Genomic DNA, 19156 nt, shown 5'->3' with positions numbered 1-19156 from the left:
AGTGGCAAACTTGCATCACACGCAGAGACAGCTCACGTACGCTTGGCAGATGTAAGCGTGGGAGGGTGAAGATGTTCAGAAAGTGGTCAAGTTAATGTCGACAGTGTTTGTTCTCAGAAAACAGAGGTTTAATTAATGCGACAGACGCGCTAGCTGTCGGAGGAGACAGAACGGTTAGCCTTAACGTTTTCTCTCCCTCGTATGACGGAAAACTCTGCGTCAACATCAATATGTGGGAACAAGAGGAATTTGCAAAACACTGGAGGAATGAATTTCCTGACGGAGAAGTCCCCAAAATGGACTTAAACTCAGTAGATGACATCGAGTTAGAGCTGGAGTCGTGTAAAGCCAATTTGAAGAAGCTCCAGAAGGCTCTGGCGGAGGAGAAATTCAAGGTGATCTACCTGCAGACCACCATGGCCCGACAGAAGAGACACGACCCGGAAAGGTTGGCAGGCAAAAATGAAAACTTTGCCTTTTCGAAAACGGGGAATATAAAAAAACCGTTACGGAGGGACGATGAGGGCGGCGGGGAGAGGACCAAGGTGTCCGACTCTGGAGGCGTGAAGCTCCACGCGCCAGGTAACGTAGCGGGGTTCCCCAGCTCCTTCTCCCGCGAACGGGGCAGGTTCAGCGGGAAGACAGGTAAGCCCGTCCCTATCCCTGTCCCTCCAGTGAAACCCGTCTTCCTGAGAGGAGACACTGCGCCTGCCAATGTCTCCCCAGCGATTGACAACGAGGAGAGCAGCGACAGAGAATACGAGGATGCGGAGCTGAATGAGAATTTTGTCAGGAATAACTTGTTAGCACCAAAGAGCGTCTGCAGGGACATCCAGAGGACGTCCAGCGGCAACCGGGACCACCGGGACCACCGGCGGCCTTTTCGTCATAGCAGGGACTTTGACTCCGGCGATGACGGCAGGTTGTCACCGTCCTTCCCACTGTTTCACAGCAGAGCCTACCGGGGCTCCGGGCGTAGCACCCCGGACAGGAGGAGTGATGGGTACCTGAGCTCCGACCATGACGACTCCTCTTCTGCAGGTAAAGCCAACACTACATAACACCTATATACTTATACCTCAGCCAACAGAATAGCATGACAACTGCAGTCAGTGATGATGATGGTGCATTTAAATGTGAGAAGGCCCTCATGAACCACTTCAAAACGGCATGCTCTAAATGTAATGAAATAAATGGGATATGTTCATATGAGATTATATTATCAACGATTGCAAGCCTTGCATTTGGCTTAATACACACACACACACACACACACACAATATATTATACAACCAAATTGACCGTCCAGCTGCTGAACAGTGTTATGTGATTAATTTATCTCTGGCCCTTTCTTCCTCCATGACTATGAAATAAAACACGGCTCAAGTTAAAAGGTTTCAGAGTGACTTAAGGGAACTATCACCAGTCTGCTGCAGCCTCGCACTTCACATGTGCAGGGAAAACAGGAAAAGATAGCAGCAATACTAAAGAAGAGGAGAAACAATCTGGGAGAAAATATCCTGATAAATGTCAACAAAATGTAAAGTGTGGTGGGATTTGACAGCACCATTATGATCTCTTAAAATTTGCACTGGAAATCAAAAGTGTGGCTGTAGAAAGCTAATGAAAGGGCTTTAGAGGTGGCGGCTGGTGGATGTTGCTAACTTCAGACAGACATGAGATGATTACCAATGCATTTCCTCCACAGCCCCATGAGAGAAGGGCTCTGTTAGTTAAAATAGTAGTTGGTTGGCTAATCCTGAAAGCAGGATTCACACAAACCCGGTGCCATTACTTCCGCAAAAAAGTGTGGCAGTATTGACTGAGATGGGCTGCATGTTATGAGTCAAGAGTGAATGACTACATGAGAATAGACTGAGGAAGGATTTCTGAGCAGACAGATCTTTTTCTGTGACACATCCCCATGCGTCTGACTGTTCAGTCCTTTTTATGTCAGGATTATGGTTGGCTGGCTACTAATAGTTGCTCGAGGTTCTTAAATGATTTGGTGGATATTAACAGGTCTGGATGATATAAACGGATTTAGAGAACTGACAGGTTTTAAAATTTGGGTCAAAAGCACTAAAATAGACAAGTGTTAGCAGCAACCAGGAAGGAGTGCAAGGTAAAACACAAGAGACAGATTAGATGTTGAAATCAATTGAAGTAAAGATGGAATCTTTATAAATGTGACCAAAAGGGAGTGTTCGGACAGCACCTTATCTCGCAGAGATTTCCAGTAATGACACACTGTTTGCTTTCCTATGGTGGCAGGTCAGGGGTTGTACTTTCCTGTAAACCCGTGGGTCATTCAGGAAAAGCACTTAACTGCAAGTCTTTTAACCTTTTACTTGTTTGTTTTTTGACAGGAAATTGATGTTTTGCTCTGACAACAGGGATAATCAGTGGAAAGGCTTTAATTGTGGCTAAAAACAATGGAGGGTGTGTGGAGCTGTGGGAAGAACGAAATGCATTTTCACAGGTCCATTGCCCATTTGGCTGAGGGGCCAGGTTTTTCAGTTCAATTGATGTAACAGCAGTCCACTGGCCTCATTGTATTATGATGTGGCCACATCTTACTCCCACTCTGTCATACGCATAAGCAGTCTTGCATGCCAGGGGTCTTGCTCATGCTGATGTCTTTGTGTAACCTGCCTTTGCTGGGAAGAGGTCACCCATCAGGTCATGTGAGTCTGAGGCCATCGCTGTGACTTCTCTGCATGGTTCCTGATTCACCTCTGATTCACCTCACTGTTCGGTCTAAACCGAGTAATCTGATGTTATTAATTTAAAGCATTTTGATTCATCATATCAGTTGTTTATACTGACTGCTATGTTTGCTTTATTTAGCCATTAGCCACTTTGATTTCAATAGAGATAAAGCTAAAAGACTGCTGGTTAATCAAGTTCATGATTTGCCAAGAGGATGGCCCCTCAGAGAAGGCTGTTTCCTGTTCTGCTTACCTATAACACATTTCTCTGTTAAGCATCTGGTATCCCAGAAAATAGCCAGAAAAAAGGTGCACACAGGTCTCCTTCAATTGTGTAGCAGTTTCATACCAGATAAGCTATGCACATGAAAATTTATGCAAAGCATAAGGAAACAATTACTTTAAACACCTTGTGGGCAATATGTCCAGGTGAGTCATAGCTTTACTAATAACAGATACAGTATAGTGTGCTAACAAGTGTTTAGGGACTGTGGCATATGTTTTTGGAATTAAAGACTTTGGAGTGAGTGTCATGTCACAACATACTGCTAGGTAACTACCTGCTGTGTGAAAGGATAGGAGCATCTCGTAGTTTAACAACACATATTTGGAAACACAAACTTGGAATCCTTTTTGAAATTGTGCCAACAAATAAAAAAATAGCAGATTAAATTGGTATTTGCAGTCATTTTTTTATTTGAATAAAAAGCATTGGAAAAATGTCCAGTAATTAAATATCTGACAACCAGAGTTGCCACTGTTCTTTATTGGAGAGTAGTGATTGGTAAATATGACACACATATTTCTTTTCTCCTATGGGTTAGTTGTTTCTTCCCTCAGATAAGCAAGGCGTGTTCAGACCTGTCCTGAATAGCATGTGCAGCAGTGGAGCTATGAGCCTGTCATGTTGTTACCATTTTAATGCTCTGTGGTGTAAAAGGAGGCCCATTTGTTGGTGCTTGTCTCAAAAAACTGAGGCTTAGGTACAGTATTCAGACTGACTGGGCACTCACTCTTGGTTTAGATTGGAATAAGACTGTAGAGTTTGACACACAGTTTGACAGCTCAAGTGTGCCATCCTAATCCAAAGTAAAGGTTTATGCTGTGGCAGGTAGTCCTCTGAGGAACAAAAAATCCCCACAAATCATGGAAAATCACTCCCCAAACTCTGGCCCATCTAAGTTATTTCCTAGGCAACACTGCTGTTGAGATCAGACATGATGTTGCTCCTGCAGTATGTCTGCTTCCTTTCCCTGCAGCACATACACATAAAGGGAAGCACAGAAATATCTGTGGCCTGGTCTTGTCTGCACATTAATCAATTGATTAGTCAGTGAGGGAAGTAATCAAAATAAAATAATAGATTTAAGGTAACTTCACATTATATTGTACACAGCACATTCCCATAACTTCCTGTGAAGCAGTAGTGGGATCAAGGGGACAAGACAAAGCTCTTCATCATAAAGACATTCTCAAAATCTATGACTAAATCCTCAGAACTAAAATACTATTTATGGTCTGACTTGTTACCTTGGTGATGAATGTGTCGTGGTGGTTGTGCGGGGAAGCAGGCAGGCTGTATCTGTGATGGAGGAGGAGGTGTGGGTTTTGCAGTATCTATGCTTGCTTATGAGATGAATGCAGGACTCAGAATTTTTGTGTGTGCAGAGGTTTTGACCTTAGTCCTATCCGATAGGTGTGAAAAACAAGACCAGGCTTTGCAATGCAAACAGCTTGAGCATTGCCTGGCTTCCTTTTATCGATAGTATCTAACACAGTGAGTGCAACATGCAGAAATGTGTGTGTTAGATGACTCTTAGTGTACATTTGGGGTCATTAACACATTGCTAATAAGCCTAAAACTTTACTGTTAGCAGTATGCACAAAAATGTTTTCTGCTTTCTTTTAATCCCTTGTGTCTTCTCTGTGTCACAGACCAAAAAAATTGGACCTGGCGTCTTGTATGGGACTTTTTGTCATAGCAGGCTTTCCCTCTGTGTAATCTCAGGCTTAGATGACACGCAGATTGGTTGCTGTCACTGTACAGAAGTCTTGTGATGCAATGTCTGCTGACGTCAACAGCATTAGAAACAGCTGAAACTGTGACAAAGACTGAAAGTGGTTGAAGTGCTAGAAAATCAGTGATGTTGATTTTGATGTCATACCATGTATTAGGTGTTTGGAGGGTTGTGTTTTTTTGCTGTTCAGCATTGTGTCTGCTAGTACCTTACTAATAAAATGAGGATAGCTTCATTGCAGTCCTATCCTGATGACGTGACTTAAAGGCCTTAAAAGAGTTAATAGTATTCATAACCTGCTTAATTTATAGGACTTACCAGCACACTACTCTTTGTGTGTTTGTGTGTGTGAATCCTAGAATCAATAATGGTCAACAGCAGGGGTTTGAAACATGTGCTGGAAAAAGAAACGATAAAGGCTGTAGTGGGCCCCTGAATATAACAGCTTTACTCTGAAAAGACCATGCTAAAGACCAGCATAACTGCTCTCATCCCCCTTGGGACTGGGCAGAGCCGGATTTCTCTCACTCTTGCCCTAAGTTTTGTAAACAGAGACTAAGACATACAAAGCGGCTATCTCACTAACATGACTTCTGATCATGGCTCGGGGCTTGGAATTACACAGGGTGAAACAGACAGGAAGTGTGCAGAGCCATTCTTGACGTGAAGTTCTGTCTGCTCAAATCAAGTTGAGAAGACAGCTGCAAGGTCTAGGAGCGCCAGAGAGTGGTGGTTTTCCTGTCAGTTAACTGATTCATATATATAGATCTGCCCCAGCCCTGCTAAATGAGCAAACCACTTTACCAGCGTAAAGTGTTTCGATTAGTTCTTTTTATTGTTTTCTATACAATAGCTGTATTGCTGAGAAATTGTGAAAAGCTATTGAGACATGCTCTCTTTTGAATAACAGACCACTGTTGTACATACAAATGAAATTTGTACATTTGACTGACTGATACTGGAATTTTTTTTAATGACCTCATCCGTCTGTTTGTGGCTTGTGAGTTAAAGTAATGACCAAAGATTACCTTTAGACTTACTCCTCCACTTCCTCCAGTAGTTTTCTCATTCGTCTGTCAGAACAATGATTCTAACCTGAGCAGTAAATATTTTACTTGTTACATCTTTGGGGGAAACAGTAAAAGCCCTTGGCGTTGTGCATCAAGCGAATGGCAAGTCTTCAAACAAAAGTGAATTAATGTGCTGTTTATTATTAACATTTAGAAACAAAGACATAGGAACCACCACAAACTCACTTGTGATTGGCTGACTGCAATGGCTGCCATGGAGACGGTCATTGTGGTATATATATGTGGTAAAAATTGGTATTCTGACACACTGTCAGTGGATGTGATGGCCTCATTTATCAGTTCACTATTACTAATAATTTCAACAGACCTTGCAGCCATTAAATAACAGCACTCAACTGTTAAGGTTGTCGATTTTTAGCTCCCTAGTTATTCACTCCTTCTTCAGTCCCTCTGTATGTTAACTGTGTATTGTGGGGGTAATGACACTAAGCACTGTCACAAGATGTAAAATTATAAAAAAAAATGTTACATTTTTTGTATTTTAATTAATATATCTTCTTAAATGTACTATTGATGATCATTTTTGATCTCTTAATTACTTTTTTAATTGAATTAAAGTATTTCTTAATAATTAGTAATGCATGACAATTTCTGTATGTAATAAAAAGAAGCATCTAGAAACAATTTTAATTTAAAAGGTGCTATACAAATATAATTGAAACTGAATAAAATTAAAAAGGCGAGTAATCTAATTTTAATTTGTGTTACTTGCGTAACTTGCGTAAGCCTCAGACAGTCACATGCTGCAAAAGGAAGCTGAATGCAAAAAGTCATTTGCTGACTCAGACTGGTCAGGAGGGTAAATGTGACATAAGATCAGCAATAACAAAAAGAAAGGACAGAACAACACGTCAGGCCGTTATTTATTTGTTAAGAGCATATCAGCTAGTAAGATGAAGAACTTTCATTAAATCTCAGGAGGACAGTAGCAAGTTGTGATCACACTCTTGGTTGTGCTTGTTTTCTCCCTGCTGGTGTGTGAAATCGTTGTGGCGACAGTGTTACTTTGTCAGATGGTAACCATGTTTAGACCTGAGAAAATAGAAATGACTGGCCTCCACCAACACCTCCAGAAAAAGAAGCCTTCGATCGGGCTCCCACTTTTTAGCTTCTGCACCTGTCACAGCAGGTGAGGCCTTCATGTCATGACATTTTTTTCCCTGAACAGAGATGTGTTCTCTTTTACAGATATAATGTCGTTCCACTACTTCTGCATCCTTCTCAAGAAAACGGTTGTTGGCTACACCCCAGAGAATTTCTGAATATATACTTGTATATAAATATTCAGATATAACGGTGTCAAAACACCTGCTTAATGAAGCATTCTCCGTGTTGTTTGATTCTTGTTTTGCACTGGTTATTTAACACGCTTTGCTGCACTCATCAATTTCACTTCCTCTACATGGAAATAGAAACAGAAAAGTAAACAGGTAAAAGTTGAATTTCCAAATTGTTGCACTGTAGTGTTATAATGTGTTGTAGACTTGCTTACTGGTGATCTGACTCATACCTGTGGCAGTGAAAGGAAAGGAGTTGTCTGTGGCTGTCAGGTCACAGGAGCTCCTGTTGTGGGTATTAAGTGTCAGTCTAGTAAAGGCTATGTAGAAACATTAGATACTCAGAACCTGCAGATGGAGGGTTAAAAGTACAGGTGTGCCTGATGGCAGGTCCCCCCTGAAGACGGCTGCTTCCTTTGAATTTGATCTGTTTGCTCAGTGTTGAGGACACCCTGTAGAACCAGACACTGTTGTTGGTTCACTGTCATAATTGCTTTCTAGCCGCAAGGTCTTGGCAAATGAACTTGAGCGATGTTACACACAGCGCTGTTTACGCTCATGATTCAATTTTAAGCTACAGTAATTGTGCAACTTTCACTACCTACATCTATTAAATCCAATGCTTTGTTTTTTTTATTTAGCTATGATTTCTATGTATTAAGAGCTTTGCAATGTGGGTTATTGACTGATGGTTTTTAGTGTCACAGCCATTCATTCATAGCAATCACCTTCTGCTTTGTGCATGTCAGGCTTATACATTTATCAGCTAACTGATAGCTGCTATAGCTTGATTTGGATGAATGGAGAGAGAGAGATCTGTTGCTGATACCTCTACAAAGCAGCTTTCACTCTCTTTGTCCCTCTCATGTGTCAATGAGTGTGTGTGTGTGTGTGTGCGCTAAGTGGACAACCAATCCATTTGCAGCTCCAGAATCAAACTCGCTGTGTGTTCATGTTCCTGTCCAGGCATCACTTTGACAGTGGGTTGAACTCAGACATGCTGTGCCTTTCTTTGCCTGTATCATTGTGTCTGTGCTGTACCAAAACCCTTCCTTAAGGTAAACAGGTAAAGGTCCTACATGCTACATTTTATGATGTAATGCCTGGAGGAGATCCAGTGGGGTTGCAGTGTGCTGAGGAGATGGACACAGCACCCTCATGTGGACATCTGTAACAATAACAGTAGTGTTGTGGCGGTCATGTGTTTCTTATGTTGTGTTTTAGTCTTTGTTTTTATAAACATATATGATTGTAAAGATGGTGCGGATGAAGTGATGATTGTAAAGACACATGTTATGTAATGTTTCAGGGGCTCTGAAGGAGCTCAATCAAATACTGTAAAATACCCTGATCACAGCAATTTGGCACTGTCAGGGATAATCTGTGGATGCTCTCATTCGTTCAGGTCATAGTCATTTCCAAGAGTTTAAATTGAGGCAACTGGACTCAAGGATTGTTTTTTGAAGACGTTTTGCCACTCCCCCATGTGGCAAAACTAAGGAAGCCACTTGGGGGAGTGGCGAAAAGTCTTCAAATTCGAAATCAATTTAAACTCTTGGAAATATCAGGGATAATCTGATTTTAATTTTCTAAATCACCACAAGGGGTATAGGAAAAAAGAGGTCTGTATTTTGGGAGGCATCTAGACTTTAAAGGCTGTTTAAACCTTAGTTGAGATGAATTGTGGGAAATGTATGTTTACACAGTAATCAAAAAGATCTCAAAATAGCAAGAAACAACTCAATTTTAGTGGGGATAAAAGGACCCAGATATGAGGAGAATGGCTTAAGCTGAGCAGGTTGAAGGATGAGGGAGGAGGCACTGACGATGAACAGGGAGCAAGGAGATATTGTCTTGATTTTGTCTGATCTTGACATAAAAAAAAATCCAATGCATCGTCTCATTTTTGTTCTTGGCTCGAGAGCTTGTGTTGACAGAAAATAAACACTAGAGTGCAGTAGTTTATTATCTGGACATCAGTAGCCTCAGTGCTCTCTCTACCCATCTCATTCATGGTGTGGGTTTTTGTCTTTGAAACATGTTGAGTCAGGCAGAACAGAAATCATATTTTGTACAGAATCATATGCAAGAAACTAATTATGAGCAAACAGCATAAATAAAACAAGAATGTTTGCACAAGTGCCGCATGTGTGTGAGACAGGGCAATTCTCCTTATCTGGTGTCTGTCCAATCACAGCATGATTCAGATGATTTCCACATTGACCTCAATAGATCAAAGTGAATTCAGCTGGCATAGGATGAATACTCCCTCTCTCTCTCCCTCTCTCTCTCTCTCTCTCTCTCTCTCTCTCACAGACACATTTTCCTCAATCTCTTTGTTCCTTTCTATGTCTTTTTGATGCAAACATGCTGAGGATTGTATTTAAGGAAGCTTTATCATATCATAAATCAGGCACTGGTTTAATATCGAAAGAGCCGTCAGACACAGATAAGTCACAGTGGTCTGCTAGACATGATCGTTCCACATAATTGGATAGTGAAAGAGTAGTTAGGGGGCGATCCAGGGCAAATGAGGTGAGAGGGGTTCTCGTCTGGCAGAGCGCTCAGGCTTAGCTCTCCTGGTTTTCTTGTGAAGGATGTGGCTTGGTGAATAGGAAACCTGCTGAGGTGGTTATTCTAACAACAAAACATTCACACAGAGTAAAAGGAGTAAGGATGGAAATCTAGAAGTAACTGTTGGATAGATGGCTCTCTTCACAAAGATTATAAACTGATGAAGGACAGAAGACAGAACAACAGAAACAATTTCACTGTAAAATGATGAACCTAGCAGACAATAACAAACAATAAAACGACGCCCCAGATGATTTCAGACGTTTAACAAGCAGACATTCATCACTGGTGCACTTTGGGCTTTTCAATAATGCATTGTCCCTGCTGCTATCTCCCCCTACCCCCAAAACAAAGAGGTGTGTGGGAAAAAAACATACAGTAAAACAATATTGTCATCAATGTCTGAGGATTGCGTTTACACTTCTGTACACAGAGTATAAGAGTAGGTGGAGAAAAATACAGTAGACACTGAGCTTCTTTGAGTTTTCCTGGCATTTATTTTTTTTATGGCTGAACCCTCTTTCAATTATTACATATTCTCAGTCTGATCATGAACATTTCCATTCTTTGTTTTTTTTATATTTCTGTTTCACTCCAGTGCTTCATTGGGTTTTCTTTTTTCAAGGCACTCACATGGAAACAGCTGTCCACTTTCTGTGTGTGCAGCCCCACACACTCTCATGTACTCACACAAACCTGAGGTGCTGGAAAATGTTTTGAAGTGTGTGGGGTTTTGTGCTGGATCAGGTGGTTAAAAGGGGCAGTTCATGCTTTTTTATTATTCACACTTCATCCACACACACACACTCCTCATTCCACCCATCACACTGTCACTCCCCCCCAGGCTTGTGTTTGTGGTCGAAATGTTAGAGAGGAGTAAAAAGAGGTAGATTTGGGTGGGGTAGATGGGGCAGGGGGTATCTGGGTAGAATAGTGAGGGCAGAGGGGCGGGGGGAGTGGTGGATGGCAGCTTGATTGGCTGGTGGGATGCTGCCACACTGTGAGGGTGTATGTGCCTAATTACACACACACAGTGCCCCCCCCCCTCCACCTTCCTCCAGGCATCATGACAGGAAATCTCTATCGGTTACAGTTTCAATTTGAACCTTTGACATTTGCACCTTTTGTCAAAATGACAATAACCTTCTTAACATTTAGACTACAAAGAAATCCTCAATGTTTTTTTTAAGTATCCTGTGCTTTGACTTTACAGGGCTGACAGTGTGTTCTATGCTTATTTTCTGTTCATGTTGGTTAAATGACAAGGCATGTCAGCAAGTCCCACACAGACGTCCGGCTTTGATTTTACAAAGGCTAACTATGCCTCAGAGCATCATGCAGTAGTGTGATTCAGTGATGTCCTTTGTTCACGTGATATTTGCCCACAGTTGGATGACTTGCATGATCAAAAGCAAGCATTGATTTTTTTTTCCCAGCTTTTTTTGTTTTAGCCTATATTTTCTGCTACTGACTGACTAATGATCTGTTGTTTCTGTTGTGCTCACAGAATTCTGTATAAATGTGTAAAATTAACAATGAGAGGATTTTTTTAAACCATCAGGCAAAGTGCACCTTTTATGTGAGGAAATCTTATTCCTGTACGGAGACATTTAAAAACATGATTGCCTGAAGCCAAGATTTATCGTTACACTTAATTCAGCGCCTTAGGCTTTTATATTGGCACACACACTAAACGGGGGACTGTTGAATGTTGACCTTTAAGGAGAATGAACCTTGGCTGATGTGCTGAGCTTCTTTGTTGTGTTAAAGTTGTGTAAAAAGGCCGACATCTATAACAAGAAGGATTCTTCATCTGCTCTCTACAGGACCTGAGCCAACTGTGTGTGTGTTATCAGGGGCAAAGGCTTGTAGAGACAGTTTGTAATGGCCCTTTTTACCACACAGCTTGACTGCTTATTAATATTTGATAAATGTAGTTTGTGACGCTCTAGGAAGACTAACATGCAGCTTGGTGTGTTTGTATGTGCTGTGTGTGTGTGTGTCTCAGAATGGCATGTGTTTCCTTTGTTTGGTTATTTTCCTTGAATGATGAGCTATTTAGGTGGAGAAGATGGATGGGTTGCCCTCAAAACCTCATATCAGGTGTGTGTGTGTGTGTGAAAGAAACACTCTATTGTCCCAGATTTAAGACAAAGGAGGTGTAAGGCTGAACAGTATATCAATCTATTTTTGATGAGGTGCCACTCATCACCGCTGTGTTTTTCTCTGCCCGCTTATGTGTTCCCTCGTTCCTTCATCCCTCGTTACATGAACCTCTCTTTGTGTGTTTGTGTGTGCCTGCTCTCAGAACCTTTAGTCTGTGCATGTTTTTGGCAAGCATGTGTGATTTCCTACCTTCATTAAGACACATTTATATTCATTAATGCCCTCCACATACGTTAACACATGCAGACTTACATTAAATGCCTTGAGACAGACACACACAGACACAGATATGACCTCTGGCTAGATGATCTCTTAGGGCACCCTGTTTGTGTGTGTGTGTTTCCTCCAGCTGGCACATCCAAGCTCTATAGCCAGACAAAGAGTGACGCTCGGGGCCCCGTGCTCTGCCTGTGAAGGTTGGGGGGAGGCAGCAGCAGCAGGGTTCCTCCTGTCAGCCTTTGTATCCTAATTGAAGTTTTTCTGCCTCCCATCTTTCCTCCCCCCCATGCTGGTTAGAGGATGGCGAGTGGGGGGAAGGAGTGGACCTGACAGAGGTTTGAGGGGTGGGTTTTATATCTGGCTTTGTTGCTGCTGGCACGATGCTTGTCTCTGATTGCCCTCCTCTGTAGCACATGCATTCATGAACACGGGTTTGGCCTGGAAGGGAGAGATGCTTTGTGGTGATGCTGTCATCTCCGTCTCAGTGACAGGATGCAACAGGAGAGCTTATGTGCTGAATGAGCTAACGTGACAGAGAGCTAATTTGAAAATCAATAATCAGATTGAAATTTTTAATTGCATAGTGACAAAATTTTGAATTTCTTCATTTAGTGGACACTGTCTAAAAATGCACATTTATTGTCCATCATTAAAACTTAAAAATTATTCCAGGTTAAACATTTTACTGTTCACTTCCTGTGTTGTCTATCAGCTGATACAGTACATAAGCATTCAGCTCTGACCAGCTGCCTCTCTGCAGCACATACACAGAAAACCCACGTGTGTACACACTGGTGAAACACTCTTTCATGTTCTTCCAGCGTGTGTGTCTGTGCAGACGAGGAGGGCATATCGAGTTGCCACGGGAACAGAAGACAAGACTAGCTTGAAACATGACTTTTGAACCAGTGAGTCTCTCTTTCTCACTGAACTGAATGACCGACTGTTTAACACAAAGCATCTCTTTGTTGTGTGTGGCAGTGAAGCAGCAGTGATCTTTTAGCTCATCATGTAGTGAAGCGATTACTGTTACACTTCAAAAACCCTTAGAAAGCCCATTCTTATTGACCAATAGTCTGTTTTTCTTTATAAAGAACATGTAAAGTCAATGAAAAACACCTAATTTAATATCAAACGGTAAGAAGAAACTTAATCTCTTTTATTGATTTTGATTGTTATATGTTATATTGCATGAAGGGTGACTTTTTGCTAAAATTCTCTTTAAACCTTTGTGACATTTACCTGAATAAATTGATGCAAGTGTATCACAAACGATTTTATGCATGCATCATGTGCTAGACAAGATCTGTAAGTATGCATGAAGTAAAAATAAAAGCAGCTCACCCAAAACAAAGAAAAAGAACAAGTACAGTTTTTATATTTCCTTGTATAACTTGAAGAGAGAGGAAGAAAAAAGAGAAACATACAATCTGCTTGATAATTCACATTTGTCAGGAGCCTTTTGGTTCAGTTATTATGTATGCACCACTTCTGAATTCCTCTCTGCTTAGAGAGAGAGAGAGAGAGGAGGAGAGACTGCGAGAGAGGCTGATGAGTCATTCGCGCAGAATCAAGAGAGTGAGGAGGGGTGGATGTGAGTGAGCAAGCCAAAGAGAGAGAGAGAGGGAGTGCTTCTCCCTTCCCCTAGCAACGGTCGGCGGTGTCCGTCTCCAGCCTGTTGTTTTCTCTTTCTCTCTCTCACACACACACACCTTACACACTTCTTCTTCTTTGGCTCACTTGCCTGTCAGCCTGTTGGACCCTGGGGTGTCTTTTGACATTTTTTCCCCCCAAATGGTTTTCTTTGCTTCTTCCTACAAGATGAAGGCTGTTTTTCAAGGATAAGAAAAAGAAAAGGTTTGAACGCAACAAGAGAAAAGGAAAGGAGACATAAAAAAAGCAGAGTGACTGAGACAGGGAGAGGAAGAGGAGGATGGAGCCCCTCAGTGCTCATGGTCTGCCCCGGCTCTCTTGGATCGACACCCTCTACAGCAGTACGTATCTCTCCATTTATTTACTCCTCTACACTCATCGCTTCCCATTTATCTATGCGCCTGGCTTTACCTCAAGCCATTTTACATTACAACCCCCCTCCTCTTCGTCTCATGCTCTGCCTGTTCGGATTACAACAACAGCTACATGCGCACAGTGAACACTTGCATTTTTTGCAGGACTTCCAATTAGTGTGCATCATTGTGGCTGTCTATAACAAGACGCTCAACCCCAGCCCCCCCTTTCCACTTATTTGCCTCTGTTCCCCAATAGTGGTAACAACTCCTGTGTGCTAGTAGGTAGAGAAGCAGGGGAAAGCCCAGAGACATACAGTATTAGGGAGAGTGAGTCACGCTTACAACCTGGAGGTAGAACTTTATGTTCCAACCTATCGAGGACACAAGCTGTCAGATGTTGAATTTTTAATCCACTCTTTATTGTGATCTTTGTGCTGCGCTGCAGACTGTCATACTGTACACAGCGTGAAATCAACTGAATATAAGTGCTTTTGTTTATCACTGATGATTTATGTGGACTGCAGTGACTAACACACTTTCCAACAGCTACACACGCAGTCAGGCGTAGCTGTGATTCCCTGCTGGTGTGTTGTTGAGGTGCTGTGTGTTTGTGTTCCGATCGCTGGGCACATGACACAGCCTTTTGGGATTTGCTCTGCTGTGTCACCGTTGTTGCCTTAATTTGTAGAGACGGACTGATTAGGAGAGGAAGGTGAGGATGGAAACGGAAAGAAGCCCAAAGCATGTTGTGTTTGGTAAGCAGCTGTTGTCTAAGTTCTTGTGATGGCAGTTTGGCAAATGAAGACAGCTACACTTGAATGATGTGGTGGTGGTTCGCTAGTTAAGTGAATGTGTTATTTTGACTCTGTGTTTATCACAAGCTCTGGAGATTTTCTGGTTAAAAAAAAAATAACTGGAGAGGTTCTCAAGGACATTGTCATCATGCTGAATAAGTCACGCCATGAGGAAAGTAATGGTGACATCGATGTCACATGACTGGTTTGGTTGTAGCTTAACTTTTTTACTTCTGCAATTGAGTAGAAGCATCAGTATTTCCAAAGAAAGAAGAAATTAAATTATTATTAGGAAAATGTGTCAGACTGTTGATGGAAATGTCACTTTAGGAGTTTAAAAATTACTTTTGGTTAGCTTCAAAATCTGACATACACATGTTCACTTCTTACAGAAATGTGCCCATTTCTTTAGATTGACCTTTATTAAATGTAACTCACAAATTAGCTAACCAGTGGCGTTGCCACCTTAATGGTACCAATGAGTCTAACTCTCAGTCCTTATACCAAGCTGGGCTTATTGCTTGCAGGCTCTGGTTTTATATTTAGGATGGTGATGTGTGTTAATATCAGCCTAATAGATACAAATACAAATTCTTTATAGTGTGAAGGATGTGCAAATGCATCAGAGGTGGACATTCTCGGTGCATGCATTAGCCCACTTATAAAAATGGATTAGGTTAGTATAACTGTGTGATAATTATTTTTTTTTTTTCACCAGGGATTGATCGCTTGTACTATTTTAATGGTGGCTATTTTGGTTCCTGCATTTCCATGAACAGGCGTAGAATACATTATAACTTAAGACCTGATGTGCTTGAACATGTGCATTGAAATTCTGCAAGAGGCCGGATGTGTGCTAGAGGAGGCAGGATATTAACATAACAACAGACTTTATTCAGACTTCATTATGACCTGTGCTGAGAGGAAAGGGCACAGTCCTTTTAACGCACCTGTCATTTCATCATTTCGCCATCCCTTTATCCTATTCTTTGTGTGCCTGTATGTGTCAGTTGTGTAGGGCTGGTGGACTGACCCACTTCCTCCACTCAGGAAAATAAAAAAGCACCACCACTTTTGTGGGCCTTTCAAACACTACTGTTGAGTACACTTCCTCTGTACTACAACACTGACCCTGAAACAGCTCAATCAACAGTTCACAGGCTTACACACCACAACTGTGGTGGGTGACTCATACCTGGTTTATAATAGTATATAAACGACCCAGTCCCACCCTCCATATACATCAGCACTAAAGCTTCCTCTGTTCTTTAGTGGATTACTAAGCACAAGGCTGTAATTGCATCCTCTCTCTTCAGCCACTGAAACTGTGTTAATGGCTAAATGTTAAGAAGTAACCACACTTCCTCAACTCTCTGAGCAGAGAGGAAGTGGATGCACAAACCAACAGCAACATCATTTCCCTGAGAAACTGCAGTCTCTTGTTGAGGTCACAACATCAGCACTGTGCTTTTTGTGCAGTGCTTTAGTATATAGCAAGTATAGGCGCATGCTAAAATAAAAGCTGCATGCAGGGCTTTTACACTCACATCACTGTAAGTACACAATCCCAAACAAAATCCACAACCCAGACCTCTCATCAGTCATGCTCTGCCCTATTTGTCCGGTCCGAAGCATAAGTGGTAGACTCCCAGACGGCTATTAGTGTGTGTGTGTGTGTCACTTACAAATCCTTCAACAAAATCCTTCTATCCTTTTTTGTCTTTCTTATTTTCTTAATCTGAGTAGTTGATCAGAGTCTCAAGTGTGTTTCTCACAAATACGCGGGACGTTAATCAGTTTTAGTAGAAGTTGGAGCTGGGTAAAAGGGTTTTTTTACCTATGATTTGATTTTAGAAGCATTTTGTTGCCGCTGCTGGCTCCATTTTCTGACTTTAACCAGCACTCCATCAGTTAACCTGATATAGTGTTTCATATCAGTTGTTTTTCATTTCTCTTTTTTTTCTTTTTCTGTGTGGAAATTCGGTACATTTGTTACTCACATTTCACCGAAAATGCTTTTATGTATTTCTTCAAATACAGCATAGAATGTTAGAATGTTGAATACAAGGGTTAGGGTTAGGGCCTTCATTAAAATGAATCGGAGGTTGCAACATGTTTATTTAAAGAATTAAATCTTGTAGTAAACTTTACTAGTAAAATTATTTTCATTTGCAGAGGAAAAACTTGAACACACCCTGTATAAAACTCTAATGTAGTTGCTTAATTCCTGACATTGGCATCTTATTTCTCTCATTTTCAGATTTGCAGGACATTTGTTAACTCTCAAAGGAATGTTTGCCTCCAGGCTGTACTGCTACTTCCACAGGCTGACTAGCAGACAGACTCTGACTTCTGATTCTGGCAGGCTGCACTGTAACCTTCAGAGAATTAGCCAGACTCTTCTCTGGCTCCCTTCAGTGCCGCGTGCTGCTAAAGCAACATCAAAAGAAAGCTAGATTATGTAATAGCCAGATTTTGGGCGTTTTGGCATAGGCAGAGCAGAGGTGGCACGTGCACATGCAGAGACATACGCATGCATATATGTCAAAACGATTTTCCCTAATCCGAGTCACAGTGAGGAGGGTTCCAATTTATGTGCAGCTCTGCAAGGGCATTAAAACATCTTTTCTCATTTTGGTACATCCTGTCAGTGTGTTCCACCCAGCAAACCACACCATTTAGCAAAGTGTAGAGGGTTAACACGTGCTTTATAATCCCTGCTTTCTGCTGCCAGTTTCTGCAGATAGTAATATGGAATAGCATGTTTCTAGTGAGAAGTAATCTTTTGCCATCCAACTAGCGTCGGTACTTTAATCATAAAATGTTATGTGGACTCAGAAAATCCAAATATGTACAGCACAGTGCATCCTGTTTGGGAAATGTGGGACAAATAACCACATACCTCAAAAAACATAAAAAAACCTGACCATGTACTCGGATGTCTTGGCTATGAATCATACAGTTTTCGGGTTGTGCCTTATCACACTGGATTTTCCAGGCTGTCAAACTTTTGGCCTGCTTTCCCTCTGCAACACATAAACTGTAATGGATAGGCTACTGGCTAGTGGCTCCTGGTAGACTTTGACGCAGTCCCAGTTCTGTCTTTAAGCGTTTAATGTTAGTAGGTAGTTGGCTGTCACATGTCTTGCTTCAGCAAATGAGGGCACAGCTAAGTGGTTTTGGATTGCTTCCCAGCAGAGTGTTGTAGAGGAGTTTATGATGACCAGGGATGTCTCGCTTATCAGTCCTACATTTGCACCAAAATACCCACTGTAGCTTCGCTTTTCTCTCTCTGAATAGCCAGCAGCTCTTTCAGCAGTGCCGCCAGAAACGTCTAAATCAATGGAATCTGATAGTGTTTCCAAACATGTCAATTGTGGCCCCGACCACATACAAGAACACAAAACAAGCCACTGAAACCACCTTTTCACTACAAAGGTGCTGTGTATTCACTGTTGGCACAATGCTTAGGTGGGAATCCATTCATTTTCTTTAATTACTACGAATTAATTACTTACTAATATGGTCACTCTGCCTGAGAGCAGGCATTCTGTGGTCATAACAAAAAGCTTATGTGACTACAGCACAAGAAGGATGTTGTTTAATTAAAACATTAATCATTCAGTTCCTGTTAGCACTGCTGCTGCTACCATGTTGTGAATCACTAAGCATTAAATGTACAGCCAGAGAAAGGGTTTTTGCCTTGCAGTGTTCCCACTGTTCAGTCTCCTCCATTATACTGATCAATAGATAAATCTGTTTTTCTCTCAGTATTGTAGCTGTACACAGACACATTTACAGCTTGTTGTTACACACATATTGGGAGTGAAGAACCAGTCAGCCCAAAGCACTGATGTTATGTAATACAATCATCTCTACTGCCTCCTCAGTGCCATGCTGCACCACTTTGTGTAGCATCTTCTTCCCACTGGGTCTGTTAAAGAGTCCATGCTTATGTAATGGGCTTCATGTTTGCTTCTCCAAAACCGACCAGAAACAGTTGCATGATGCTGTTGAACCAGATGCTCCTTAGTATAAAGATGGAAGTTACTCATACTCGTGAAGATACTAGCCCAAGATTTTCTGTGTATCATAAATATAATTTAATTAAGCACATGTTTTATATCCTGGTTGCAATAGATAAGCATGTTTTATTATCATTAACCTGAGACCATGTTACTTGTAACAGGAAAACATAGTGAGTAAGTGTGCAGCTGTAGTGAGGAGGTGGCCTCATTACGTGGTTATGGTTAGTTTATCATCGTTCCGAATGAGTGAGTCCAGCTGAAAAAAGCGA

General features: G+C 41.6%; 1 protein-coding gene across 2 annotated transcripts in view; it reads left to right on the top strand.

The window, feature by feature from the left end:
* abr (ABR activator of RhoGEF and GTPase) overlaps window positions 1-19156 on the top strand; it is a 90609-nt gene continuing 71453 nt past the window's right edge. Inside the window, exon 1 of one of the 2 annotated variants that reach the window (XM_028420886.1) lies at window positions 1-1041. In XM_028420886.1, the coding sequence (XP_028276687.1) occupies window positions 231-1041 (811 nt within the window). In that variant the 5' untranslated portion in view covers window positions 1-230. Of the gene's footprint in view, window positions 1042-13789; window positions 14051-19156 lie in introns of those variants that run through there. The other variant, XM_028420887.1, reaches the window with a different exon arrangement.

This window comes from Parambassis ranga, chromosome 14 (assembly GCF_900634625.1).
Source record: "Parambassis ranga chromosome 14, fParRan2.1, whole genome shotgun sequence".
Lineage (NCBI taxonomy): Eukaryota > Metazoa > Chordata > Actinopteri > Ambassidae > Parambassis > Parambassis ranga.
This window is presented reverse-complemented; position numbering and strand designations above follow the sequence as displayed.